At 44.2% G+C, this 26,098-nt stretch overlaps 3 protein-coding genes across 3 annotated transcripts in view; all 3 read left to right on the top strand.

Moving 5' to 3' along the window:
• The window catches only part of LOC143525162 (DNA-binding protein inhibitor ID-1-like), a 1,064-nt gene extending 251 nt beyond the window's left edge, over positions 1-813 (top strand). The window contains exons 1-2 of the mRNA XM_077018749.1: positions 1-283; positions 426-813. The exon at positions 1-283 is cut by the window's left edge and continues 251 nt beyond it. Of these exons, the coding sequence (XP_076874864.1) occupies positions 1-283; positions 426-461 (319 nt within the window). The 3' untranslated portion in view covers positions 462-813. The remainder of the gene's footprint in view (positions 284-425) is intronic.
• A 1,956-nt stretch (positions 814-2,769) lies between these two features.
• On the top strand, positions 2,770-6,146 carry ndnl2 (necdin-like 2). Its single transcript, XM_077018748.1, has 10 exons — positions 2,770-3,050; positions 3,141-3,254; positions 3,675-3,738; positions 3,954-4,033; positions 4,134-4,228; positions 4,304-4,383; positions 4,486-4,528; positions 4,795-4,857; positions 5,588-5,702; positions 5,783-6,146. The coding sequence occupies exons 1-10, from the start codon at positions 2,997-2,999 to the stop codon at positions 5,855-5,857; spliced, it is 783 nt and encodes a 260-aa protein (XP_076874863.1). The 5' UTR covers positions 2,770-2,996; the 3' UTR covers positions 5,858-6,146.
• Positions 6,147-11,616: 5,470 nt separating this feature from the next.
• LOC143525160 (carbohydrate sulfotransferase 11) lies at positions 11,617-25,715 on the top strand. Its single transcript, XM_077018747.1, has 3 exons — positions 11,617-12,119; positions 20,675-20,757; positions 22,576-25,715. The coding sequence occupies exons 1-3, from the start codon at positions 12,026-12,028 to the stop codon at positions 23,419-23,421; spliced, it is 1,023 nt and encodes a 340-aa protein (XP_076874862.1). The 5' UTR covers positions 11,617-12,025; the 3' UTR covers positions 23,422-25,715.
• Positions 25,716-26,098: the final 383 nt, after the last annotated feature.

Genomic DNA, 26,098 nt, shown 5'->3' with positions numbered 1-26,098 from the left:
CGAGCAGAGTCTCGCCATCTCCAAGTGTAAGATCCTGGACGAGCAGATGAACGTGTTCCTGCAAGATATGAACAGCTGTTATAGCAAGCTGAAAGAGCTCGTGCCTACCCTGCCGCCCAACAAGAAGGCCAGTAAGATGGAGATCCTGCAACACGTAATCGACTACATCTGGGACCTCCAGGTGGAACTCGCCTCCCCGGGTATTAACCGGCAGCCAGGAACGACCAGCACGCGCACGCCCCTTACAACTCTGAACGCGGAGCTCAGTAGCATCTCGGTGGAGGTACGTATCGTTTCTGCAACATCACCGCACTTTACGTTGCCAGTCAACGGCTGCTTTAACAATGTAACGCATGCGCAAAAATCTTTACTGGATTTACAGTAAAAGATTAGTTTGACTTAATGTATCCACTCTCTCTCTCCAGAACGGCTGCGCAGATGACCGAATTCTTTGCCGCTGAGATGGCGGGTCGCACTGACTCATTAAAGTTTGCCGTCAGTGATGTTCCAGTGCGTCACCGTGAAGACGCGGAGAGCACGAGAGCCTCTATTCGATCTGCGCGTTACTCGCGCCATAAACGTGGACTGTATCGTTGCTTCCGGCATCAACTCAGCAAGTGGAGGTCCTCGGTGTGTTCCTCCAGGCGTCCGTGGGGTCGACGAGCAAGCGTCATAGTATTGTTGTCTGTATTAGATGTCATCGAAAGATCATGTCGTCTGACTATGCCTTAAACGTTTCTGTTCTCTTTTGTATTTTTTAATAATGTACACTTGGAGAAATTTATATTTTGTAAAAAAAAGTCGGTTCTCAGATTTCTGAGTTATATTTGTATTGTATATTACAATGCCTTATGATGTCATTCATGTTGTATTACAATGTATGTAAATAGTGTTTTTATTAATACAGATAGTATTTTGGGGAAAATGGTTGTCTGTAGTATTTTTTATATCAAGCTCTCTAGAGTGCAACATATAGGCTAGCCACCTTCTTCTAAGACAGAAACGTCTACACTGAGGTTAACTAAGTTTGCCCAAGCCTGTTTTTATAAATGTGGTAGGCCATGTGACTGCAACAGCATCGCAAGAAGTATGTGCTGTCTTAAGAACTTAATTCATGAATTAATATTACAAAGGACCATGGAAGGAATATTACGTTCCGTTCGGCTCATTAGAACGAAACCCAATTAGGCAACCAACTCATGAACAGAACCAAGTGTTTTGGGATGCGTTATATATTAAACTTGACACACGTCCTGTAGACTGACTTACAGGCCATACGAATAATACAAGGAAGAACGAAACAAGCAAGAGGTCTCTTAACTTTTTTTTTATGTAAGTTATAACTTGCATACAAGCTACCAAACATTACAAATTATTAAAATAACATTTAGAACGCAAGGCCAAGTAGGAATTATTATTCATTTTTAATAAAAAGTATAAAGTATATAATTCTGCACGTGATAAGCATGATTAAAGTAGTGTGCAAAAACATTCACTACTAAACTGCATGTGTGTGTGTGTGTGTGTGTGTGTGTGTGTGAGAGAGAGAGAGAGAGAGAGAGAGAGAGAGCTGCTCAGTACACCACCCACTAGAGCCTTTTTCTTGGCTGCGATCCGGGCCCATCTGCAGCTTGGCTCGCGGATTACTGTTTGTTAATGTTTCAATCAGCTGTGCGCCGAGGAATGTGGAGCTATTTAACCTGAACTTCCCCAGGTGCGCGGCGGCGCCGCTCAGTCTGGGTCCGCCTGCCCTTCCCTGCCCCTGGCACAAAGCTATCACACAAACAGAATCACTCCGCCTCTCCCCCGGAGCATCAGAGCCACAGCTGCGTGCAGCCCAGAGACGTGGACTCGGACCAGCACTGCGAAGAGAAGCTGAACTCAATTCGTCAAAACTGGCGTAATTTATGGGGAGCGAAATTAACCTCTCCACTGCTGAAGCGTGTTTGCTTGTAAAAAAAAGGTTAATCTATCACTTTCCAGCTGCCGAAATGCCAAGATTTAAAAAGTGCCTGGGATGGTCTATAAAGTGTATTGTTAGAATCTTCTACACCTATAGGTTGACATACGCCATAAATTAAATATAACCGCATGGCCCCTTAAAATATTTTTAGGCTAGTCAGTTAATATTTTACACAGTTATAGATTATAGAATAGATTATATCCTACTACTAAAATAGCTGCAGATATGATAGGCCAGGTGTGTGTTTGGGGGGGGGGGGTAAAAACGCACGTATAAATATTAAATGTAAATAGTTAACAAGGCACTTAAATTGGCACAGTCTGAATTATTTATAATTGCCACCCAGAAATCGACCAGAAACTAAAGACTACTGCAAAAGTGCTATACTGCCACTCTGTGGCTTAATTTGAAATGACTACTTTGCAAGAACTGAAACAAAGTAAGGGACAAGTGCGCGGGATTTTTCTGTTACAACGTTTTCAAAGTTCTGCGTGTATATTTCATGTAACTTTTCCCTTATACCGACACCGATGGATTAAAGTGCGTTAATCGTAATATATGAGTTAATAAATGAATATTGCATACAGTGTGGTGGGGGGGGGGGCAACTGCAGTGACTCCACTGAGTTGCATCGCGCACGTTTTATTAAAACTGCTTCAAATAACATCACCCCGTAGTTTCTCACCGAAGTTCAAACTTCGCACAACGTTCCCCACGAGCGTCTTCTCCTGCCACGCACGCGCTCTGTGTACACGGGCGGTGACGTCACGGGCCAGCACGCGTTATAAACGAATCGCAGACTCCGACGACAACACGTGATGTAACGCGGACGGAAACCGGGCGTCGTGAAACCGGGTTTTGACTAGCGCGTTCTGACGTTTATGCTTCAACTTGCCTTGGCGTGATTAGTATCGACTCGGAGAACTAACCGTGGATCACAGTTTAACGGTTTAACATCGCAGCTGCAGTGTGTGTGCACACCGAGGCGGAGTAGCGCGGCTAGATAGCGTTACACGTTCTGGGTGTTGCGGAGATGTCGCAGAGGAACAAGCCCGCGGCTGCACGCGCCCACGACCGAGTGCCACGGGTGAGAAAACGCGGCTGCAAGCGAACTACCTGATGCACGACCTCAAGTACAATGGGAAAAAAATGTTTCCTTCCCTTCGTTGCTTTTCAGCGCTCACAGGTGATACTGGACGAGGACGACGCCGACGTGACCTACACGCAGCCCAGCACGTCGCAGGTCCAACGGGCCAGAGAGACTTTCACGCCCCTCCAGATCGACCGCAAGGTAAACCAGACTCATTAAACTCGTTATATACCATTTGCTATTTATAAGTGATAACACGTTCTAAGATTTTTATGAACACGATACCTCATTTAACAAAAATGGGTCAACTTTAGGCCATTGGCCTAACATTCATCGTTTGTGTGTGTTTGTCTGGTATATGAATCTTAGCAGAAGAGATAATAGCCTTGATCATTTATAGTGGGAAAAATGCATACCTGATCATCGTGGTGTAAAAGTTGGGACGTTTCAGAAAATGTTCATGCAATATTCCTCCTACAACCGCTGTTAAGGTCTCTGCTGTCATATTCCAGACAGCATCTATCCAGTTAGTAGGCCTATATATGATTGTGGTTGTTATGAAGTGTTTTTTTTTTCTTTCTGTACTGTCATGTAACTTGTTCTTTCTTTCTTTCTTTTAAGGTGGCTGAGGTGGTGCAGTTTATTCTCATAAAGGACCAGAAGAAAGTGCCCATCCGCAGGGCAGGTGCGACCTTACCAGACCAGTGTGTACTTGTCCATGCTGGACACGGTACACACTGCAATGCATAAACACACTAACAGTAGGGGCAAAGAAACCATGAACAGCAAGATAACGGGGATAATGGTTTCAGTGTGAAGGATGTACTGTGCAGATGTATGTTCATGTGCTTCATCATGGTGTTTACCATAACTCTCATCATGTCTTAACATCTTCCTTAGATCTCGTCAAGCATGTGATAAAGGAATATAAAGCCTTATACCAAGACATTGTGAAGAGAGCTGACCACACATTTGAGCAGGTCATAATGCTACTTAAAGATGTAGTCAAGTCCTCTGCAAGTGGTGTGTGTCTGTAGTGACATGCTGGTAACCTCCCCCCCCCCACACACACACACACAGGTCTTTGGGTTGAAGCTGGTGGAGATAGACTCTAAGAATCATGTTTACATCTTGGTAAACAAGCTACTACCTGTTCCTGGGGAGCCAATCAGCATGTGAGTTGGTAGTGACATCACTCTGCTGAGTTTGGTGATTGGGTGAACTGAATCATAACCATATCTGTATATCAGGTGCCCTGGCAACCCCAAGACTGGATTACTGTTCGTCATTCTTAGCCTCGCCTTCATGAAAGGAGGCACAGTTAAGGAACGTGAGTGTTTGTCCTGGTCATCTGTGCATGATGGAACTTGAATAACAAACTAGAAATTAATACAGAAATGTAATTCTGTTTTTCCCAAATGATTTTTGCTAGACCTAGTGTGGAATACACTGAAGAAACTGAGAGTGGATGTGGGGTAAGACATGTAAAACAATATTACAGTATTTACAATATTACAATATTGAAATGTTTACAAATTCTGAATTCATTTACTGCCCAAGTATGTTTTCACATACAAGGAATTTGACTAAATGAAACCGTTGAATATAAATAGAAGACTTAAAACTACAGTAGATAAAATTATGTATGTATATATTGTATAAAGTGTAGTGCAAGAAAATTTGCCCAGATAGTTAATGGACACAGTGTTTCTGACAGTTGTATATGAATTTTTTCTTACAGGGTGAAGCATGAAGAGTTTGGTGATGTAAAGAAGTTGGTCACTGATGAGTTTGTTAGGCAAAAGTGAGTAACCTGAGCATGCTTGTTGAAGTTCAGTGTGGTGGAGTGCTCAGAAACGTGCCGCGATCAGAAGTGGCCTTCCTCAGTAGCAGCTATGAAGCTACAAGGACCAGATTGGCTGGTGACATAAAAATAAACATTTGAGCACTAAAACAAACAAATTAGGCCTGTTTGTTTATATTTTTAAGCACTGTCGTACATCTCTGGAGTGAAGTAAAGCTGTTTGACTTGTGGTGTTTAAAGGGTTGTCAGTAGATATTATTAATCTGTATTACAGTCTCTCCTTCTATTCCACCACTGGAGTGTTTAAAGTGTCCAGGTGTTAATGGGGTAGGTGAAGGTGACATCACTGATACCTGCAGGGTTCTTTTCCCTGAAGTCAATGAAGCTTCTGGTAGCTCAGTTGGTAACTGCTGCAGGAGTGAAGCCGCAGGGTTGTGGGTTTGAGCCCCAGCTCAGGCTGTTGGTGTGTTCAGAGCTAGTGTCCCTCAGACCATGGGCAGCTGGTTTATATCACACCATAGAGAAACACGGGGCCGCTCAAGGAAATCAGGATTCACAAGTCCACTTATCTGAGCTGCGAACGACTCCAGACATTTTAAGTCATGTTGCATAGTTTGTCCAAGTCAGTGTGGTGGGGAGGAGAGGAGAGGAGAGGTGTGTGTGTGTGTGTGTGTGTGTGTGTGTGTGTGTGTGTGTGTGTGTAGATGGCTAACATCGCTGTGTGCTGTAGGTACCTGGAGTATGTGCGCATCCCCCACACAGAACCCCTCGAGCATGAGTTTCGCTGGGGACCCAGGGCTGAGAAGGAGGTGTCCAAGATGAAGGTTCTCCAGTTCCTCGGAGAGGTTTGTTCGGCTCTGCTAGAGGAATCTCAGTTCAGTTTAAAAATGGTTTTGTTTAAGGGGGATTTTTCTACTGTTTGCAGCTGCACAGTGAGGAACCTCAAACTTGGACACAGCAATACAGGGAAGCTAACTCAGCCGAAAGGAACCCGAGATAGTGTACGTGTGTGTGTGTACACATGCACGTGTGTGAGAGAAAAAACTAAGCTGTTCAACTGTGGTTTCCTCCAACAAATAATTTTGATTGTGGAAGAGTAGATGCAGTGATCTGTAAAACATCTGCATTCATGTGTCAGAAAACTGCACCCACTCCTAAATAGAACTGTAAATAGAACTGTAAATCTGTGTAATTGTAAACAGAACCTCTGGGCTACAACTGCCATGAGGAGAAACACGTCTCATTATGTTTTTTATTGTGTATTTTTAAATAAATTTTGTATTTATACAGCATTGCTTCTCATTTCACACTGGTTGTGTTCCATTCTACATCTGAATTACAGAGGTGATTCATTTGGTTAATACCTTTAGCGGAGGGATTAATTTCCAAAAGATTTAGAATAACCGTTGCTATAAGGAGACTTGTTGACCCAAATGTATACTGAAACAGTTTTTACTACGCAGGTTAGAATTATGGACAAGGACATGCATGAGAATCGTTACTGTAACGTACTGTATGTTTTAAGTAGTCGGTTAGGAAGACTTTTAAGAACATAATCTTATTTTGAGTCGCATTGAAGAAGTTTCTCTTTATATGTGCGTTGTACTACTGCCGTCATGTGGACAAAGATTGTAACTACAACTGCCACAACTCGCTCCCGTGATGACCACTCAGCCTTAAGACCACTCAGCCTGTGCAATGATGTGTGTGCTGGGGGTGTGTGGTACAGTGATGTATTTATGAAAATCCTCTCTTGAACATGACAACACGAAGGTTTGGAATGATACTGAACCAGTCACCATGGAAACCTGCCTTGTATGATTTCACTGTAGATCTGCTATGGAGATTTGTGTGTTTTGTAAATAAGACTATGGTTCAGACGTCAATTTCTAGGTTGTCTGCAAAAAAAAAATGTGCCATGGTCTAGTGGTTAGGGAACTGGTCTTGAGACCAGAGAGTCGGGTTCGATTCCCAGTGGATCAGCATGACCGATGTGCCCTTGAGAAAGGCAACTCCCCAGTTGCTGGGCTAGGGCTGCCCACCGCTCTGGCCACATGTGTGTTCTAACTGCACAGATCTGCAGAGTACAAATTTTGATTGAGGTGAAGATCACAATTGACAAATCACGTCACGTTTCATGAAACACACAAATCTGTTACTACAGGAGCAAAGAATGGTGCATCACAGGGTCATCAGACACACTGGGAGGAGAAGAAGGTATGGATGAATATCTTCAGAGGTTTACTGGCCTGCACTTTTATGTTGACATCTTACATTTCCATGGACGATAGCTTTTATGCGTCTCATTTACAACTCTTATCAGAGTCAGACTCTTTTACTTGACCTGCCTATACCGTAGTGAGTGCAGGAGCTTCAGTCCGGCACTGGCGATGTGGACACCCCCACGTACCATCTGTGGTCTACCAGTCTCCACCCTGGTCCACCCTGGTCTAGCACAGACCTCCGCCACTTACTGGTTGATGGATCACTTCTAATCTATGATGACGTGCTGAATATTTCTAAGCTTGTATGTTTTTTCCCCTTGTCCTTTTAAATGACAAATGAAAACCATCTGATCCAGACAACTGCTGGGCCTCTTCTTAGTATTCACAGACTACTCACATTTTTTGCTGTGTGTTATTGTAAATTTGCATGTTATAAAAAATGTCCATGTTTGCAGTGTGTGAGCAGAGGTACCTTTTGGAGTAGGGTCCACCGCACTCAAAGCTGGGTCTAAACACCGCACATCAACACCACACCAGAACTCACCTACTGACTGGCACTATCAGAGCCAATCAGAGAGCATTAAGATATTAGCCCCACCCTCATCTAAACCACAAGCAAAGTTAGGAACACATTTGTTTACCCAACTGTGTACTTTTGTTTGTGAATAAGTTGTTATTGCATGGGTTTGTTTACCCAACTGTATACTTTTGTTTGTGAATAAGTTGTTATTGCATGGTTACAAGACAGACGAGAGGATCAGAAAACGTCCACACTGAGAGAGATTACCCAAATCCCCAAAAATGTACCACTCTTAATCTTTCTTTTCAAAACAACTTATTGTGAGGAATGAGTCTGTGATTAATGCCAGCAGTGTGATATTGATTATCCAGTATTAGCTCCACCCCCACCGTCACCGCCCACTCCAGATGCAGACATGAGAAAGTGTCAGGCCCAGAGGCCAACATGCCTGTCCACATGACCACACCCATTGTCACTGGTATTTCAAAGTTTAAAGCTGTTTAGGCTGGAGAATGTACAGCCTGAATAACGTTACACAAATGCACAACCTCAGTAACGTCTATATAAATGCACAGCCAGAGTAACAATGCAGACCCCTGTTGGAGGTCTCTGCTCCTGCTCTATTAGTGTTTGTGAAGCCTAACATTTTCTGTCCCTAGTGAACTCGGAACAAAGCGGCCTTCTTCTGCTCCCTGGATCCCCGAGAGAAGCAGGCGTTTGCTGGCACCAGAACCCGGGCTGAACCCACAGCCAGCAGTGCAGTGAGAGACAGTGTGGGCAGTACCTCAGCTGTCCCTCAGACACCTCAGAACACACTCAGGCCCCGTGGCAGAGGTCAGGAGAGGTCAGGAGGTGGCAGGAGAGGTCAGGAGAGGTCAGGAGAGGACAGGAGGCCACGGTGTGTCTCAGGATCCAGCCTCCCTAGTGCAGTGATCGCTGCGCCTTGAGATAAAAGGGGTTCAAGCAGCGGTCTGTGTGAAGAGGATCTGTGTGCTGTCAGGGGAGCGGAGTCCCAGGGATGCCTCTATCTCTGCCAATCTAATCACATGAAGGCCAGGGAAAACAGCAGTGTTGTGAGTTATGCTTCAGAGTTCACGGGAGGCTTAAGTCTTCCTTCATTAATGTTTGGAAAGATACGTTTGGTGGAAAACAATCGCTGCTGTGACTAACTGCTCGCCACAGAAAGACAGCAGCTGCTGACTCTCGGTTTTAGATGTTCATAATCTTTCTGGGCATAAGCAGATGAGCTGTGGGATCATTAACCTTATAAACTGCATTCTGTGTGTCAGGAAAGAGGAGAGGGAGGAAGGTGGAGAGTGTCTCAGAATCAGGTCCAACAAAACAAAAAGTGCATCCCTAGCCAAACGCCTGAACACACCATGGGCCACAGTGACACAGGGCACAACGCCATCAACTTTTACCCACTAACCAGCCTGCACCAGTCTGCAAACAATCTAATCCAGGGTAAGGGTAAAAATTCTTAATCCACAAACAGGGAGGATGAGATTACCCTGGATATGAGATTGTATGAGAATACCCTGGGTTATGAGATAACCCTGGGTGATGAAATTACTCTGGGTGATGAGATTACTATGGATGATGAGATTATTTGAAATTACTATGGAATATGAGATTGTCCTGGGCTTTGAGGCCAGTTTTTACACTTGTCTAATGGTTGGAAATGTAATAAATCATCCATCTCCAATCATCCATGACTTGCACAGAGCCCAACATTGCACCCATAGTGACTAAAAACAAAATTCTGCACGACACTGTGGACTGTGCAGGAGGACGAGAGAACTACAGATCCCAGCAACCCCAGTAGGCAGGAGGTTGAATAGAGACCACACAGAACACATGCCAAACGGCTCCATGCCACAGATACTCCACCTCCCAGCCAAGACACAGGGACCATGGGGGAGGGCAGGGAACAAGAGAGTGGGCAAACAGGAGCAGGTGGAGGTATGTGTGCAGGGGAGGATAGTTGAGCTGGGCTTTGATGGTTGGCATGGGAACGTTCTAGCCAAAAGCATCACCAGTGCCGGGTGTGAAGATGATCCGGAGGAAGAGGAGTAAGAGGAGACAGGAGGAGAGGTGGAAGTGAGGCAGAGTATGTGGGGAGGTTTGGATGGAGAGGAAGAGTGCAAGGAGATGGATAAGCTTCATCATGGAAATAAACACTGGACTTCTGACGAGAACAGACAGACGGATGGATTTGATCACTTTGGGAGATTATCGTGGGTTAGTAGAATGGCTGGGGTGCTCTCATGCAGTCAGTCCATCTACCCAAACACATGTGAGTCCTTATAAGAGTAATGCCTAAATCAACTTTACCGGAGGGGGAAAAAAGCACATGAAACGAACCCAGCGAGTGTCTGTTTCATACGTGGATTCATGCCCAGGGATCCCTGCTGCCTCTGCTGTGTGATCCAATGGTTCCCCAAACTCATTCCCAGCTCAGTGTTACATGCACAGGTAAGGTGCTACGGAACAATTGTGCTTAAAGTACAGCACTGTTATACCATATAAGAGCAATCAACAACAACAAAAAACCAAACAGATATGTGTTTTCCAGACCAATGGGAATAGTCAGTCTGTGACAAATGAAGTTAATGAAGAGTCAGTGAAGAGTCAGTGAAGAGTCAGTGAAGAGCGTATGCTCCTGTCTGGGCTGCAGGCAGGCGTGTCTGCATGTCTGCGTGTCTGCATGTCTGCGTGTCTGCAGACGGCGTGGAGGGCAAGGCCGCTCCACCCAGGTCAGGAGAGGGTGAGGTGGATGTGTTCAGACTCCAGCCACACGGTGCACGCTGCTCGAGACCCCCCCCCCCCCCCCGGGGGGTCACGCCCCCCCACCGGCCTGGCTGTGCAGCTGCAAACTGGTGCTGACATCACGGTCCGCAAAAGCCCTCATTAACACGCACATACACGCATGCTTCTCTTTCAGTCTTAGAGATGCCTTCCTCTGAGTGCCAGGCCTCTGCTGTGGGTGAGGATGTCAGGAGACCCCTAAGCAGGCAATCCACCCTCCCCTCCAATTAAAGCCCAGGACCCCCAGTCTCCGATCCACACACTGCAAAATCACAACACCTAAGAGGGACTTCTCAGAGGCTTGGCCTGCAGGCATGGAGCAGCTCTACAGATTAAACATGCTTAGGCTACTATGCCATTACAGTGGTTAATGAGATAAAACTGAGTTGTGGTTATATAAATATTTAAACATGTATTGGTACATGAAACCTTGTGTGGTTTCTCAACATTAAGCTTTAAACATAAATCTGCATATTAATGGACATTGAAGGAGAGCATCTGAGATTTTGAACCAAAGCTCTTGGATCACAGAACTTCTTAGCTCACAGGATTCACGCTACGGAGATGCGTGTGTGCACGTAGATATCGCTCCGTTCTGTCGCCGAGGACTGTCTCACAACAGCGTCAGTAAACACAATCACTCCAAAGATTCTCCGGTTCCACGTGCCTGTGCACGTCCTGGAAGGACTGTTACACATGGCCATGGTGTACCTCGCGCCTAAATGAGGATATAGGTTTTTATTTTTTATTTGTACTGGTCCGATGTCTTAACATAGTATGTTTGTGACACACATACCGTCCTTTATGCGCACAGGTGTCCATTAAACATGCTCCATACACGAGACGATAAAGGGTCTGATTCCAGTCTACGCTATGTGTTTTATTTTTATTATTTCATTAATAAGCATTCAATAATAATTCATAGCGTGATTATGATGCGAGTAATAAAATTCTGATGACCAGTTGTTCTTTACACATCGGTGACTGCTTCAGCAGGGCTAGTAAAAATAAAAACTGGGGAATGAGTTTATACCATTATAGTCTTATTAAAAACGTAAGACACTTAACGGTACGACTCTTGGTCCGCGATGCTGGAGGGGTTTTAGTGCGCATGCGCAGTTGGGGTAAGCGCGTACACGGGTCCATTGAGGCGCTTTGCGGGTGGGTGTGACGTCATGGTTTAAACTTTGATAGAACGCCCTCCATGTTTAGAGCAACAATGCACAGAACAGCCTCCTCGCAGTTCAGGGCTCATACAACCACATAAAGACTGAAAACCTCATCTTTTGAAGGGATTTCTGAGTGAACCGCCAGGACGGCTTTCCCTGAAGAGGATCTGGATCACAGAAGTTGGCTTTCACTGCGCTTGTAACAGAATTATTACGTTAGTAACTAATCGGCATCCTCCCAAGTATCGGTTTTTGGTCGTGTTAACTTGATGCGACGACATCAGTGTAAGTCGGTTTACTAATGGAAAGCCCTGTCGTCTCTCCTCCGAGACGGAGACTGCTAAAAGTCATATTTAAAGATTGTGCCTTTGCGACCCACCGAACCAGCCTGCTCGCATGAGCCAACGTGGGACGAGAGCTGGGCTCGGTCCGTTCAGAAAATCACAATGATGAAGCCCAAACTTGGTCGAATGTTTCTGGCCACATGCGTCGGATCTTTCTTCATCCTTATATTATATTTTCAAAACAACTCAAGATCAGGTGAGTTAACCACTTATATTTAGACAGATTTACAGTAGTTGTAATGAAATATGGGCTATTCTCAGATTCTAAAGCTTTATTGTCGAAAATTGATCCTATAGCCCTTTAACGTGCCCAACTGGTCGTAAATGTAATTTAATGTTTAATTAAAATGAAATGTATGGAACACGTAGGAGTGCATGGATCAGGTGGCTCAAACAAAAGGAAGGCGATATTTTGTATCTTTTTGCACATATTGCTTAACTCAGTAAAACGGTTCGGTGTATTGATTTATTCGCGTGTCACTACGGCCACGTATGTTCAACTGTTTCCGTTTGGTGCGGTGGATACAGTTGGAAAGTGTGGCAAAACATAACAGTCCGTGTTGGTTCCTTACAAAAACTGTTGCTTAATAACCTGTTGACTAATACAGGCTTACCCCAAACAGACCGTTTATGGAAACATTCTGTTATATACCAATTTTACGCTTACACAAATGTCAGTGTAGAGCGTTGAATTCATTCTTGTTCCAAAGACCCACCGTGTTTCGACATTCTTCGTGGGAGTCACGACCGAAATATTCAGGTTCCCCATTAGATCTGGACACTCATAGTTCACGCGTCAGTACTGGACCGAATTATGGAAGTCTGCAGTGATTACTTCACTTTGACCAGTGGCTCTGACCAGTTGTGACAAACTCTCGTTTCTTTCTTTTTTGCTTAAGCGCTGTATGTTTCTCATAACAGTTTGTGATTTTTTAGGAAAGAAGTACACAGTTTGAATACATGGGTAGTAATATATTGGTAGTTATTATATATTAGTTATGTAGTTATATATCGTTTAAAACCCTGACAGAATTGGCATGGGAATTTGACAAAAAGACACAAACACATACAACACTTATAACAACAGTTCTAAAGGTGAATCAAGCTCGAGACCTGAGTACATGTTGTGTATACATTCAGAGACAATTAGGCTATAAGCTAAACCAAAAGTAGGAACTGAAGAAATCGAATGTGGAACAAAAACAAAAGAAAACAAATCTGATATGTTTGGAATTTTCCAGGTAAATTCCTGAAGCCTTCAAACTGAATCCCTGTCTGACAGGGAGTAGCTAAGGGGTTGGTCTGAAGATGATAGATGGCACAAGTTCAAGGGATGGAGAGATAGAGAGAGAGAGAGACATACATACACACACATCACTTTAACTTTGTCTCTAAGAGTCTTCATGACCACATGAAAGAATGATCCAGACATGATGTTTTAGACAGCTGTTGTAGACAACTGTTGTGACACTTGGGCAGAAATGTAAACTATACAAAGAGCCATCACTTGAAAAAATGCAAAAGGTGTGCCTAGCAATCTGCCATGCAGGTCACACTCATTAAATGCACAGAGCCTTGACAGGCTTTGTTTCTGGCTCATGATTTACTTCTTTGGCCATTAGTAGATGTGATGACCTTGGAAGTGTTTCAAGACAGCTTTCTTCAGGGTGTTGAGGAGAGCTTTTTCCCTGCCTTCAAATGTGTTCCAGAGTGTGTGTGTCCTGGAGTTTGCGCTTCCTGGAGTGTGTGCGTCCCGATGTGTGTGTGTCCCGATGTGTGTGCGTCCCGATGTGTTAATGTGTGTGTGTCCCAGAGTGTGTGCGTCCCGGAGTCCGTGTGCGTCCCGGAGTCCGTGTGTCCCATAGTGTGTGTGTGTGTCCTGGAGTTTGCGCGTGCCGGACAGAGTTTGGCTGCGTTTTCTCCCATTGTCTCTTCAGCCTGAGCAGATGTTCATGGATATTCTGGAGATCCAGTGACCTTCTCTTAGTTCTTTGAGTGGGTGTTATAAAAGAGCACCGACGGTTTCAGCAAGGTGCTTGTCCTGTCACGATGTCTTGTTCCTGCAGGATGGTCGGGCTCTGCTGGAGCTTCTCTGACTCCACAGCTGTCCTGCTCCTTCAGTGACGAGCTCTTCTCCTTAACACAGATAGCAGTCTGCTTTGTATACACGAGCAGTGTGACTGATAGTGGGAAAAACCCCACGATTGCTGCAGCCGTTCAGTCATGAAGGTGACTAAGCAGACTGTCCTCACTTTGGCTTTACATCGTGTCTGTAGGAGTGAGATCCTATAGCTCTAGAATAGACACAGCCTGGCTACAGAACACGATCTGACATATTCCACAGATTTCTGAGGAATAAAAAGTTTTCATGCTTGTGCCGCCTGGTCTAAAGTTTTATCCTACAAACTTGGTATCTGAGCAAAAACCCATACAGGCTCCTGTACAGAGTGGTTACTGGGATACAGATGGTTGGTTCTAGTAAACAAAGCAGATATACTTGTCATTGCACATGCACTGACTAACAGGAAAGAACAGAAAACTCAAACACCGCCATGGCAGATGAGAAATCTGCAGTGTTATCTTGCTATTCAACGTCATCCTGATATGCTTTTCCTGTCAGATCATATTGACAGATGATATCGATATGTATGTTTATCAAAAGTTTATTACAGGCCTGTCACATTCATCACTGATACGTTTGAACTCTTTTTCCCGTATGTGTAAGTTGTGTAATGTAAGAAAATGAGGGTGGCTTGTGGTTGCTCCTGTTTCTTCATAAGACTAATGTGCATCTTTTTACTCGGAGTGAGTCAGACGTAAAAAAGGACATGAAAGGCCTTCAGCAGACATGTGGTACAACCAATAAAATTTCAATATGGATCATAAAAAACATATGTGCTCCTCCCCTCTGGCGCACACACACTCACTCACTCTCTGCCTTTCTCTCTCTTTCTCTCTGTCGCTCTCTAAAACAACTCAACATAGCTCATAAAAGCCTTATGAACTGCTCCCTCCATCACTCATAGGAAAGACGTACTGTTTCTCTCACTGCGGTGGACTGCCGTGTCTGGGCTGACCTCAGCTGCCGGTGGAGTGAGCAGATAGTGGTTTCGCACTCCTGAATAAGCATGGCTGGGGTGAGCTGTGCTTAGGGTGTCATAGACTGACTCCGCCCTTTCACACAGTACCTGCCATGTGAGTCTGTTTGACAGGCCACACCCAGGCCACTATTTGCTTGCCACGTAAGTGTTGTAGGCCCCGCCCTCTCATACACTCACTACCTGCCTCATGAGTTTGATTTGCAGGCCTTGATAGGAAGCAGATTTTACTGAAGCCTTTTTTGAGAGCTGATGTAGCAATGGTCTACATGCAGGTTCGTACTGACTGTGCAAGAGATAAAATCTTGTATCTTACTGCTGTGCTGAGCTCAGCAGACTGTGTGTGTTGCTAATAAAGCTCAACATATTTAATACGTTATAATAGAATAAAATAGACAGGCACAACAGATGTAACTTGTAGCAATACGATATACACACATAATATACAGCAGTACTAAAGAAGTATTGTGTGACAGGAGATTTATTGATTTTAGTAGACTTTGTTCACTAGAGAACAGTGCCTAAGAAGAAGCCTGAATGTTGTATTGCTTCAACAAGAAATGCTCCAATTATTCAACAGTTCTGTTCTTACAAAGCTTTATACAACTTTAAACACTGGAACAAAACAGTAAAATGTAATTCCAATGACTTGATCTTTTACTGGTGTTTAGTTTAATCCACACATAATATACATCAGGAAGACGCACATTTATATTGAGTTCTATGGAAGTAGGCAAACATATTGCCACAAATTTGTATATTTGAAAAAAAATATACTGATGTATAGTTTTTATTTCGCAAAACTCTTTGACAAAAGAATGTGAAGTAAAGATGGGGTTCGTTTTAATTATTCATGTGCAACAGATGCAGTGCAAAATGGTTCAGATCTATTTCTAATTCTACAAAGAAGGGAGGAACAAATACAGTGTCCACTTAAAGTGGGAAAAAGCCTCATTGGTACATTAATCTGCACTGATGCATGCTGGGACAGGTGGTTAGTGTTCTGCACACAGAGCAATGTTGTAACTGATACCGTTTCTGTATGCTGTCACTATCTATTATGGCACATAGCGAAGCCAGCACAGTATATAGTGGATTTGTACTGGAGCAGAATTCCTGTAACGTTGTGGAAGATCTCACACTCCTCCTGGCAAATTGTTATCAGGCTTGGAGGGCAAGCAGACATGTCTTGATTCCCAGCCACTGACACACAGGTTACTTATTTTATCTTGTGTTTTGGAACATTTTGTTTGTCTTGGTTTTGTTTGGTTTCTGTCTCCTCTCACTCTGTCTGTCTCTCGTTTGTTCCCATGATGGCAGCCATGTGTCCTTTAATCGATTGTAGAGTTGAAATCCCATTGCTTTTAGCATTTGTCATGACAGAGCAGCTTTGTGTTTGGAAGACTGATACAAACACCTTCTCACTCTCCCGCGGTTCATCATATTAGTGCCTGAAGCCCGTAGTCCTTACATAGTTGTCAGCCATAACAGAAATCCCTTCCATAGGTACATACGTTGCCATTCTCTAAGGCTGATTAGGAACACCTTGCATTGATTTAAGCCTCTTTCCTAGCTCTTGTGTTCTGGAATGAGTCTCCATCTGATGTTCCACAGACACTCCTGAAACCTCTGCAGTCTGTCTAGAGCACGTTATTAATTAGTATTATTACTGGGGGTGGTGGTAATTCTATAAAGGGTCTTATTTAAGTTTCTGGTTAACTGGTGTTAACACCAATTTATAAAACCTCAGATAAAAAACATTAAACTGGCTTGTATTGACGTCCAGCTCATCAGCACGAAACTGGAAAATTTGAGAATGTAACGATTTTTTTTCTACTCAAACTGAAAGTAAGAAATGACAAGCGCTGCTTTTTAACGTTAAGAATGCCGTCAGCTCGGGGATGACTGCACATGTTCCTCTCCTCGTTCTCGTCATCCTTCTCGAAACTGGCCCATGTCCTGCTCTTCACCACATCGGGAGTAGGTGTTGAGTTTCTGTGGGGCTTGTTTATGTCATTTTCCAGGCATTTAGGAAACTAACGTTTCAGATTCAGGTTCCTCACTCTTGTGAGTGCGTATCGGTTGGGATCTTGTGTGTAACTGATGCAAATCTCAAACAAGCACTTTACATTTCTGCTTGGATTATGGATAACAACAATAGTCTGATTTGTTTGTATAGATGTCTGTCTGTTTTGTGCCATTGGACCGGTAGAGGAAGTGTGACAGCTGCCAAGTGTCTTCCTTTACTGTTTTCACTGCTATGCAATTGTTTATGTTACCGATCTCTTTGGCCAAAGCCGTTATTTAAGCTCCACGAATCTGTTTCCTTCTAATGCTGCGCATGTGAAGAAAATGACCACAGTTGAACTATAAGAAGTATTGAAGGGCAGTTTGAAGAGTAAATACAGAGCTGACCAAGACAGGGGAACAAACAATTTCAGGGTTAATGTAGTACTCATGAGCCCATGAATAGAAGTCGTAATCCCCCCCACCCCCGACAGCCAGTTGATGGGGGATTAGGTGAGCTATTCCTGTGCTGCAGGAATGATTCCTGTCCCTAGCACGGTTAAACCCTCCAGATAAAAGCCTGCTGATTGGTGTTTCCTCCTCACTAAGTCATCACAGGCCAGCAGACGTGGCCACAAGCCCCCGCGTTGTTCCAGCACACAGCTTTTGTTACCGCTGCTCTGCCTCGACGGATGGCGTGTCCCCCCCCCCCCCCCCCCCCCATTCCTCATGCATACTGATGAAGTCTAAAAAAGGCCTTCATTGTTTGGCCACCTTCTAGGTACGCTGGCCTCTCCTGAGATGTCCTCTAAGTTGCTGCATTAAGATGATGTTTGTAGTTTTTCTTGATGGTCCTCCATTTTTGGCACGAGTGCTACCACAGCTGCAACAGTATAGGGGGGATTATATAATCCCGTGTGTGGAAGTCGGACTACTCTACAGCCGCGCTCTCTTAATCCCGCCCTCAGGCATCGCCCAATGGCATCGTTGATATTGACGGTTTTTTTTCTTCTCGTCTGTGTACGCTCTGTTCAACCCGTTGCGTCTGCTGTCTCTTGTGACACAGTGAGAGTTGTGAACGGAAGTTTGTGGTTGTGAAACGGGCCAGACCAAAGCGCGCGCCCCTGTGAGGCCTCCTTTCAAACCGAGTTCATCCACATATTCAGATAACAGTGAAGTATTTATCAGATCACACAATGTATTTAGTGCTATTAACCCTTCATTTAGAAGGTTTTTAAAATTATTATTAAATAGTTTGCAGATATTTTTTAATCAAGATCTTTAACACACTAACTAAGGGGTGACATCAGAAGTAAATAAAAGCCCAGGTTGGAGGTGAAAGCCTCCAGAAAACCAGAAAGTCTCTGGTTGATCCTTTTCACTGTAGTGATGACCAATTAACAGAGTTGTATAATCCAGGTTCAGAAAGTAAAAGTCCTCACCAGGATTTTGCTCAAGCTTGCTAGATTTTCTAATTAGTGCAACCAGGTAAAATTAGTGGAATCAACAGAATCCAGGAAGCCTGGGCAAAATTCTGGTGAGGACTTTTACTTTCTGAACCTGGAATTGACACCTCTGCTAATTGTTCTTTTGAACCAGCTTTTCTCAGTAAATCAAACCAATTCCAATCAAGGTGAATCGGACATCTTAGCTTGCGGTCCATTCAAACTTACATCTGTGTTATAGGTTTATTTCTAATAAAATTCTAATGACAATGGTGGTGGTGTTGGAGATGTCTGGGAATTCCCCAAGATGTGTGGAAGGTCTTGGGGAATTGGGGGTGGTGTAGACCTACATAAACTGTTCATTCTGTTTCTGGTTCTTCTGCACCCTCTCAGAGCTGTATCCGCTCCACTCTTTAATGTCATCAGTTCTCAAATGCGTTCAAATCCAAATGACATACACTTGTTCAAACTGGTCACATTTTTGGCCAAATTCAGAAAGAGCTGAAAACCTAAATACTTCAAAGAACCAATCTCATGAAGCATCGCGGCACTGACACTGAAGACTAGTACAGCTTTGTAAAAATAGAAGAGCATGACACTGTCCAGAATATTAATGAACTTTTTTATTTATGTTTTGGTTCGATGGATCGATGTAGCCATAAAACTTTGGCCATGCCAGCTGTGCAGGAAGTTATACAGCGATGTTGAACTTATTTGGCTTGTCTACAATAGTGAATGTAAAAATATAGCCTGCTCCAGTCAAAACACAATGAGAGAAGTTTTACACTGGTTGAATATCATGACGCACCACCTGGAGTGAAACTAACATTTGACTCATTAAATGAACCTTTTGAAAGAATCATTTCAACAGCACATACTGAACATCTCATCTTTATTTTATTGATTTTGGGCTGTAGAAACCTGAAGTGTTTTAAATAAACATCAGGGATAGGGTTTTTAAGCCTTTTAGGGTTTTTAAGCCTTTTAAGGTTTTCTTGAGAGTTCTTTTAACTCCATCTTAGCATAAGCATAACATTCACCAAAATATGCAGATGATGCAGCGTGGTTTCCTTTTGTGAAGACGTTCATTTTTCAGTTGTGTTTATTTCTTTTTTTAGCTTAAATGATTGTCCCATTGAACTGTTTAAGCCAAGCGACAACCAGAATAAATATTCCCGGTGCAAAAGTTATTGGTGCACTAGACAAACCACTCAAAAGTCTGTGATGAAAATATACATATAAATCTGCTATGAGTTATTTTTTAAAGTATCCTCTTTAATCTTTATGTCCTGGTGCCTTGAAGCCTTTATGGGACCAGCGTGCTGCTGCATGTGGAAGGTGTGTGGGAGCCCAGGGATGATGGATGGCACAACTGCCTGTTTTCTGCTGCAGTGCTCATATCGCACATGTGCATCTTGTGGTGTCCCCGCCTACATTGCCCCTGCCCCACCCCCACACTGCCCCGCCCCCACTCATGTTTCCCTCAGTACTGCTGTTCCTTCCATCGGCCTTTTGCCCAACCCTTCTTTGTAAGTTGTGCTTTATTTCTCTCTCTCTCTCTCTCTCTCTCTCTCTCTCACACTCTCTCAAAGTAATATCCTCAACTTAGCGGGCACATGTGCAAAACTAATCACATACACTACTGCTAGCAAGGCCTCCAGCATTACCTTGTCTCTAGTGTGTGTGTGTGTGTGTGTGTGTGTGTGTGTGCTCGCACATGCGTGTACTGGGAGGAAAAGGCCATGAGGGGGCAGGGAGAAACACTACAGGAAAGTGAACACTGTTGCTAAAGAAAATGTCAATTTAAGGGATTTTACAACTGATCACCACGGTGAGAGGCAGAGGGCGCCGGACTAATGAGTCCTGCGAGATCGATGTTTGCTCTGTTTGTGTCCTGTTTTAATGTGTCCTGTTTTAAACCCAGCCTGGGTTGCTGGGTCTGCTCTCTTTCAGCTGTACATTCACCCTGCAAGACTACAAGTCATTTCCGTCCAACAGATTTAACCCATTAGATGAGACTTTACCACCATCAGTTTTTACTTAAATCTCTTGTAGATTTTAAGAGAACAATCACAGACTGCTGTGGCAGAATTATTATATTAACGGTTTAACAGTCCATTAAACCACTGGGGTTGTTTGTAATTTCTTAACCATTGAGTGTCATGTCTAATTTTAGCCTCTCTTGTTTTTGTGTGTCGTAGGTACGGAGCCCCTTTTGGCAAGGACCAGACTGCCAGGGAAGTCCAGGAGAAGTCCTCTACAGACTCTCTACGATGGGGACCAGGTGACCATCTCAGTGTCTCAGACAAGTGTTAGGTTACTTTAACTAGTCTTACAGTAAACTGGATTTATATAACTGTCCGTACAGTTAAATAAACCTACATATCCAAACCTAAGTACCGTATTGAAGCAATTAAGCATTTGGACAGTCTATTTTGTAGTTATCATGTTCTGGAATTATAATGGAACTGTAATCGCCATCATAAGCTTCTGTTTGAATAGTTTTGAGTTCATGTGTATGGGTGTAGCAGTGGGGACGTGTGGTGGGGGAGCAGTTCTGGTTTTAGACTAAGAAACACGAAGACATTCCCCTGGCCTCCGGAAATAGAGGGGCTGTCCCAAAGACAGGGACGTCGAGTTCCTAAGCAACTAAAACCATAGGCTACCCCACATTCCAGAAGGAGCCCTACCCACTCACCACTCCAGAAAGCCCAGTATCATCAGATGGATGAACAGTTAAATGCTGCAATGGTTATACGTGACACATCACCACACCACTGTTTCTTGGTGAGAGCTTACCCCTCCAGCTCTCCACAGGTTTACACATATACTAAAAGGATATTTTTGTTGTACAAACACATAATGCAATTAAAGAAATAAACAGATTGATGCTGTTTGAGCAGATACTGACTGACAAACAGATTTGGTAAAAAAAAAAAAAGAAAAAAAAAGAAAAGAGGATTTATGATGGACTTTTTGCTGTGGGGATGGTTAAAAAATGCAGAAATGATTGTGATTGCATAAAATTTGCAACATAACTGCTTAACTCTTTAGCATTGACAAGAGCACATGGTTAAGCTAACGGGGCTTAGAGCAGTGGTTACGGGGCATAGGTCAGGGGTTATGGGGCATAGGGCAGGGGTTACGGGGCATAGGGCAGGGGTTACGGGGCTTAGTTTATGAGAAAAGTAATTGTTAACCAGAACCTCAAATCTCATAATTTCTATCTTGACCCTAGTTTGAAGGTGTGGTTTGCCAAACACCATTTAGAGTATTTATATTAACAAGGGGGGAAAGGTTTCTCTTTTTTATATCACATATGTATTTACAACCATGACTAAGCACATCTGGTCAGTCCAGTTGACATTAACAGTCTCAAATGCTCTCCAGATGGATCGTAGCCACACAGAGATGCAATCTGAAAATCCACATATTAAAATGGCCTGGACTGCATTGCTAGTTTATATTGTGGATTAAATCTGATGACAATCTAGATGACGTGGACAGTGTCACATTTGCAGTGCTGCTGTGACCATGTTGTCCTTTTGGTTTCATAATCATGAACTTAAAATAATATTATAACTGGCACGACTGAGACGTGCTCTTCAAAACACCAGCTGTCATGAATTCTGTAAAAAAAAAAATAGTGGAATTTCAGGCACAAATAAGAGCCTGTCATGCAACCATTCTTCATAATGTCACAGCAAAAAATGGATCCAATCTCGTATCTGACCACACAGTTCACAACAGTGTCACTGGTGGCACTTTAAGCTTCTCTCCACTGGCTCCTGTGGTATATGCCATTTGGACGAATTCACTAGCCCAGCCTGACGCAGCCTTGAAGCAGCCCGACGTGTGTGGTGAATGTGGGGTCTCTTTCCTGCCACCCGTCCTTGAAAACTGCACTTGGACTCCACAGCGTCACCATTACGTACCATCACAGTTCAAGACAACTGCTGCGTTCTGTACCGTTGAACGTTCTCCGCTCATTTTGTGCGAGTCTCGGGTTGCGCAAGTTTGGCAACTAGCCGAGTGATGGTTCCTCACGTAAGCTGAACCAACCTCCTCTCTGCTCTTCTCTCTTTCATCCCCCTCTTCACAGACGGATCAGCTCGCAGTGCAGGCCACTCTGCAGGGGCGGCGTGAGCTGCTGGAGACGGCGTGTCGCACGCACACGCGCAAGCGCCGTGTTCTCACCCCCGAGGACCTGCGGCACCTCATAGTGGACGACCAGCACAGCCTGCTCTACTGCTACGTGCCCAAGGTGGCATGCACCAACTGGAAGAGGGTGATGATGGTCCTGACCGGCGCCGGACGCTACCGCGACCCGCTGGCCATCCCGGCCAACGAGGCGCACGTGGCGGGCCGGCTCCGCTCGCTCGCGGAGTACCCGCCGGCCGAGATCAACCGCCGGCTGCGCTCCTACCTGAAGTTTATCTTCGTGCGCGAGCCCTTCGAGCGGCTGGTGTCGGCCTACCGCAACAAGTTCACGCGCAGCTACAACACCGCCTTTCACAAGCGCTACGGCACCAAGATTGTCCGCCGGCACCGGGCCGACCCGCGGCCCGAGGCCCTGGAGCGGGGCAGCGACGTGTCCTTCGAGGAGTTCGTCTACTACCTGGTGGACCCTCGCACGCAGCGGGAGGAGCCCTTCAACGAGCACTGGGAGCGGGTCCACTCGCTGTGCCACCCCTGCCTCATCCACTACGATGTGGTGGGCAAGTACGAGACCCTGGAGGAGGACTCGAGCTACATCCTGAAGCTGGCCGGCGCAGACGGAGAGGTGCAGTTCCCCGCCACCTCCAGGGGTACACGGACCACGGGCGACATGGCCGCCAAATTCTTCAGCAACATCAGCCCCTTCTATCAGAAGAAGCTCTACAATCTTTATCGAATGGACTTCTTGCTCTTTAACTACTCTGTGCCGGCGTACTTGAAGCTGAGATGAGAGAGCTTCCACGCTGCTGGTTTGAGACTCTGGAAGTGTTGAGGTTCGACTCCTGCTTGTCCCGTGTCGTGCTGCTGGAGGGACGTCGGAGAGGATGGGCCTCCCCGCAGGAGAAAGTGCACCAACAATAAGTGTTTACTGCTGGCGCACTCAAGCCATCCCACAATGCATCTTTGTGAAGTGCCAACTCCCAGATATGTGCCTATGTACTCTGAATGTTTACTAAGTGAAGCAGGATTCTTCCTTAGCTGACATACGCAGCGTTTTCACATGCCCTCATCGACATGTACCCCAGTTTATATTTATAGTTTCGCTTAAATATTTATTGTAAACCGTGTACAATTGCTCTCTAACTGAGTTCTGTTTTACTCAGTGACGTGAATCTTTATTTCATCAACACAAAACGTGACCATTCTCAGTTGATCACACTCAGATCTCTGTCTGGTGAGATCTCAGTCTGAGCAGATCTCATCACCGCATCCCTGATGAGATGATGAGATTTCAGTGTCACGTAAAGGGCCTGCTGCAGGACATGCGCCTTCTCAGCGTCCTGCCCCTCAACATGGCCTTGTGGGCATCAGGAGGTGACATGGTAAACGCTGGGGCTTCTGGCTGAGACGCGGCTTTATTTCGCCTTCATTCAGCTGCGTAAACAGAGCATAACTGTGGTCAGGAGCTCGTCACTGGCCTCCTTGTTGAGCTAGGGAACCAGGGTGAAGTGGAACGCAGGTACCGGGCGCTACAGGACAGGAAGATACGTAGAAGCGTTCAGTTAATGCCAAACAGACACTGCCAGGAATGATCACATTCTTGAGCTGCTCTCAAGACTGTTTTCGAAACACGATCTATTTTGACTAATCCATAAAAACGAGAAAGAAACAGAAGAAAGTAAGTGAGGAACATCTGTGAGCTCAGTCACTTTCTGTCTAGTGCACTCCACTGGATTAACAGTTAGTAATTTATGTCCATGATGGCATAATCCATCTTCATGGAACAGGCTGCAAATTATTTTTACTTTTGGAAATTAATTATGTTGAAACGCCAAACATTTAGCAGTGAAGCCTGGGTGATTTCTGGTAATATGTCTTGGAACACTGAGGACTTGTGGATGTATGGTGCCGTCTCCTTTTCTTAGGCACTTTTGGGATCCTAATTGTCTCCCAGTCTCTGTCGGCCCAACTTAAGGCTAATGTAGTTCTGTTTTCATAATATCCACATGGAGTTTACTTTCACACACTGAAAAGGTATGCCACTTGACAAACTCCAAATGACAAATTGCTTTACTTTGAGTTCTTTGGTCTGGATAATTTCTGTTAAGTCGTTTAATCATGTCCAGCTTCCCCACTTGAAAGGCGTTGATCCATCTACACGGAGTACCCACTGGAATTCACTCTGACCAGGCAGACAGCTTATTTCTTCTTTTTAATTTAAACATTCTTATTTCAGCTGTTTTCGTCTTTAATTTGCAGGTTACAGAGCTCCAGTTTGCTTGTATTTCAGTTACAGATAGTTTTGTAGTTATTTTTACAGTTTATCCACAATTTGAGATGCTTTTAATTTAGTGATCTTGTCAGAAATAGCTTGGAATAGAAGTGGCTGACTGTAATTAGGTGATTATAGCTTGAAATATTTGGGCAGTCAAAACAGGTGAAAAATGTTTAAACAGAAAATACACAGAAGAGAAAGAAGTCATTATAAATAATTTCCAAATATTAATGCTAATGCATTTTACCACAAAAACCTTATAAACTCATTGATACAAACTAACTTAAGCAGATTGTAGCAATATATCTGGCTTACATGAACACTAGCAGGCTAAATATTTAGCTAAACACAACATTTCAGTGTCCTTTTAAATCACCGAGCTAGTACAGTCCAAACGGGTGAGAGCAGCAGTCGCTAATTCCACAAGAGAAGTAATTCCGTGGTGGTCTTAATGCTTTGGCTAAGACCACCACGGCTCCCTCTCCGGGTTGAGTAGACGCATCAGTCCCCCAGTCTCTGGACAGTAACCTCTCCTCCTGGCGAGTTAGCATAGCGCCTTCCTGCTTTCTGCCCTCCCTCCTCCCGCACGCCTCTCCTAGAAGTTCACCTAGTCAGGTTGACACATGGGTTCTGCTTGATTCATTTCTTGAGTTTTCTTTATTAACTTCAATTGTTTCATTCCTCTCAGTTTTCTTTTATTTACTTAAATGTTTAAAAACAAATTCAACAATTTCCAAACAACCTTGAAGCCATTAACACCTTCGATTTCACACGAGCCCTTTAAACGTCACTCACGGTTAGCACCGCGAGACAGCCTGCAGTGCCTGTCGTGTTTAAATGAACTTGCGTATTTTGCACACAAGACGAGAACGTAAGTACTTCAGTAAAGAAACTAGTGAAGGTCACTGTGTTCTAGGTAGCACAGCGTTGCAGGAGGTTCCACACATCTCCGCCCATTTTGATTCGTGGAAGATTTAAAAGAACAAGAGCAAACGTGTCATTTTTGGTCTGTTTGTCTTTATTTTGTTGGATATTATAAGGGACAGAGGAAACACATAAGGCGTTTTGATCAGTGTGAAATTTTCCAAAAGAAATGTAATGCATTATGTACAGAAATAAGTTAAAAATTGTAAATGAGCGAAACCTTATTAAAATGTGAACTGTACAAAGCACGGTCAAGTTTCCTGCAATT

The sequence above is a fragment of the Brachyhypopomus gauderio genome, chromosome 10, assembly GCF_052324685.1.
Source record: "Brachyhypopomus gauderio isolate BG-103 chromosome 10, BGAUD_0.2, whole genome shotgun sequence".
Lineage (NCBI taxonomy): Eukaryota > Metazoa > Chordata > Actinopteri > Gymnotiformes > Hypopomidae > Brachyhypopomus > Brachyhypopomus gauderio.
This window is presented reverse-complemented; position numbering and strand designations above follow the sequence as displayed.